The 2861-nt window shown below is 38.9% G+C and overlaps 2 protein-coding genes across 7 annotated transcripts in view; both read right to left on the bottom strand.

The window, feature by feature from the left end:
* Positions 1–6: 6 nt before the first annotated feature.
* Positions 7–2808, bottom strand: LOC106110545. Of its 6 annotated transcripts, none has more exons than XM_013292408.1 (4): positions 2686–2808; positions 1743–1819; positions 909–961; positions 7–290 (listed from the first exon to the last, which is right to left on the bottom strand). In XM_013292408.1, the coding sequence occupies exons 1-4, from the start codon at positions 2775–2777 to the stop codon at positions 99–101; spliced, it is 414 nt and encodes a 137-aa protein (XP_013147862.1). In that variant the 5' UTR covers positions 2778–2808; the 3' UTR covers positions 7–98. The 6 variants fall into 6 exon arrangements, with proteins under 6 accessions (XP_013147862.1, XP_013147861.1, XP_013147859.1 ...); XM_013292407.1 differs by having other exon boundaries at positions 7–293; positions 1743–1816; XM_013292405.1 differs by having other exon boundaries at positions 1737–1819; positions 2686–2807.
* The window catches only part of LOC106110506 (transcriptional repressor p66-alpha), a 10789-nt gene continuing 10708 nt past the window's right edge, over positions 2781–2861 (bottom strand). The window contains exon 13 of the mRNA XM_013292367.1: positions 2781–2814. Coding sequence (XP_013147821.1) covers positions 2781–2814 — 34 coding nt within the window. The remainder of the gene's footprint in view (positions 2815–2861) is intronic.

Below are 2861 nucleotides of genomic sequence, written 5' to 3'. Positions count from 1 at the left end.
ATTAATAACTGCTGATTTTTTGTCGCTTTATACATGGATACCTACATTTTGATTATTTCAACCGCCACAAAAGTGCTCTGATTTTTATTAAACACGGTTTAAACGACGCAGAAATCGCTATTTGCTATCAGATCAGAAGCACTTTTTATTTTCAAATGGCGGTTGTAACAAATAGCGTTTCCCCCGTCAATATGTGATGTGTTACCTCTGAGCAGCTGATGCTGCAGCGCCTGCATGGCGGCGGCGCTGTGCTGCTCGAAGGCCATCTGCGCCGCCGCCGCCGCCGCCAGCTGCTGCAACACGACATACATCAAGGATACCGTCCATCTATAAACTTCTCAAATTTCTTCTGTAGGTCGTAATCTTCTATTTAAACTCGATAAACTATTTCATAGGATTAATTGTATTAAGTGTTATGCTATGGGATGATTTTACACACTGATCGATGGTAGGACTCGTAAGAAATTGCGCCGATTTTTAGGAGTGCGTTACGTGGGGGAAGCACAGACCGAATTCGCAACCCATTAAAAAGCGTTTTTTTTTTTAATAAGATGGCAAACGAGCAAGCAGCCACCGAAATGGAAAACGACCGCTGCCGCTTAATTGACGGAGGAGGAGACGCACATAAAGAGGACATTTCCCCTTCCATTGCGTCTCCTCCACCGTCAAATCCACTTTTCCTTCCCATCCTTACCTCTTAAGAAAACCGTGGAAAGGAAAAGGGACTAAAATTACGCCACCGACACCACACTTATCGGGCTGTACGCGTAATTTTCTTGCTATTTTTCTTCTCTGTGTATAGCTTTTCTGTTACTAAAAATGTATTTAGACGCAAAAGAACCATTAGCAAATTACTGCTACATTAATTATTTATAAAAATATTAGGTAATTCAATTATAAATATTCACCTGATGTTGTTTACTAGAACTGCTCCCCTGACTGGCCGTGCTCGAAGATGATCCTTCAACAGATAATAAAAACTTTTTACTATACCAAAAACTAGCTTTCGCCTGCAACTTCGTCCGTGTAGAATAAAAAAAAAAGTGAGTATCCTATGTGGTCTTACTTGCTATCTACATCTATACCAAATTTCATCAAAATCCGTTCATCCGTTTATGCTACAAACTCTAACAAACAAACATCCATCTATCTAAACTTTCGTATGATAATTTACTAGCTATCACCCGCGACTCCGTCTGCGTGACATTAAAAAAAATCAAAGAGAGTTGCATAAGTGTTCTTCCAGACTATCCTCTACATCCATCCATACATCTAAACTTTAGCATTTATGATTTACGAGCTGTTGCCCGCGACTTCGTCTGCGTGGTATTAGAAAACATACAAACTATATAAATTACAAAAAGGGAACCGGACATTTCTCGGGGATGAAGCTTGTCCCATGTGTACTGCAGACTTTGTTTTATATCTGTACCAAATTTCAATAAGATATGTTGAACCGTTGCAGAATGATCGAGTAAACATTAAAAAACTAAATTAATGAATCCCACGGGAACCGTAACTATTCCCGGGATAAAAAGTGCCTGTGTTCTTCCAGACTATGCTCTAAACCTGTGCCAAATTTCATGGAGATCCGTTCAGCCGTTTACGCTACAAACGCTAACAAACATCCATCTATCCATCTAAACTTTCGCATTTATAATGTTAGTAAGATTTGTTGTTTTTTGCTGTATTTGTTGTATGTAAAAATAATAAAATTGTGATACAAGCCGGGTTACCTTTACCTTTCTTGGCGGGCACGTCGTCCCGCGCGCGCTCCGAATGGTGGCGCTGCAACTCCGTAGAGCTACCGGAGCCCCTGCTACACAATTACAATTTATTTGTCTATACTATTATAATAAAGCGTAAACACACACTTCTTTGTTGCCTAACATGTCAGCAATTACACCAAATTTTCTAATAACTATTTTTTTAATAAAAACCCTTACACTTACATCACGGTAAATATTTTGGATAAAAACCCTAATATGGGAAAGAGACCATAAGTTGTTGCCAACATTAGGGAAGCAAGGTATGGCAACCTTTTTAACATCATGTCAAGTCATTTTGACATTTACAATTGATAATTTGACAAATGTAAACAATAAAATAAAATTTTCATAATTTCATGCGGATTTAGTCGCATGGGAACATCTAGTATAATATATTTTACATGATTTGTTATAAAAAAATAAACCATTAATAAAAAATAGAACACCACCGGCTGCGGAATCCGATGATTCAAGCAACCAGTGGTCAGGGCAGAGACAGGAATCTCCTCACAATAGGTGCGGTTTCTAAAATAACCGCCTTTATTATATTACTAGCAGTTTCCGTGCGGCTTCATTCGCATGAAATTAGGAAAACTTTATTTTATTGTTCACATTTGTAAAATTATCAATTGCAAATGTCAAAATGACATGACATGACAAATCTTACTTTCTTGATGTTGGCAGCAACTTATGGTCTCTTTTCCACATTTAGGGCTTCTATCCAAAATATTTACCTCCTAAGTTTAATGCCGTGAAAATATATAGCCTAAAGCGTGACGTAAGTGTAGGGCTTTTTATTAAACAAAGAATTATACAAAAATATGCTGTAATTGCTGACATCTTAGGCAACGAAGAAGTGTGTGTTTACGCTTTATTATAATAGTATAGATAATTTAGTTTTAATGTGTGTGTGTACCTGTTGGAGGCCTGCGAGGTCTTGGCGGGCTGCGCGGGCGCGGCGCTGGCGGCGGGCGCCGGCGTGCGGGACGACGACCGCGACACCGACATCTGTCACACACGATATATTATTTGAGACATCAATGTACTATCGGGGAATTTGGCGGTGTTCAAGTTTAAAGAAACAGTCGTTTC

The sequence above is a fragment of the Papilio polytes genome, unplaced genomic scaffold (genome assembly GCF_000836215.1).
Source record: "Papilio polytes unplaced genomic scaffold, Ppol_1.0 DF824225.1, whole genome shotgun sequence".
In the NCBI taxonomy this organism is placed as follows: domain Eukaryota; kingdom Metazoa; phylum Arthropoda; class Insecta; order Lepidoptera; family Papilionidae; genus Papilio; species Papilio polytes.
The sequence above is the reverse complement of the archived record's forward strand: the minus strand, read 5'-3'. Positions and strand labels throughout refer to the sequence as shown.

What these genes read in the sequence shown, in the direction of transcription:
- LOC106110545 (XM_013292403.1), bottom strand. Translation starts at nt 2,777, where the DNA reads ATGTCGGTGTCGCGGTCGTCGTCCCGCACGCCGGCGCCCGCCGCCAGC. An exon ending in ACCTCGCAGGCCTCCAACAG is followed by an intron (nt 1,820 to 2,685) that starts GTACACACACAC and finishes GTAATTGTGTAG; the next exon opens with CAGGGGCTCCGGTAGCTCTA. An exon ending in GCCCGCCAAGAAAGGTAAAG is followed by an intron (nt 962 to 1,736) that starts GTAACCCGGCTT and finishes TATCTGTTGAAG; the next exon opens with GATCATCTTCGAGCACGGCC.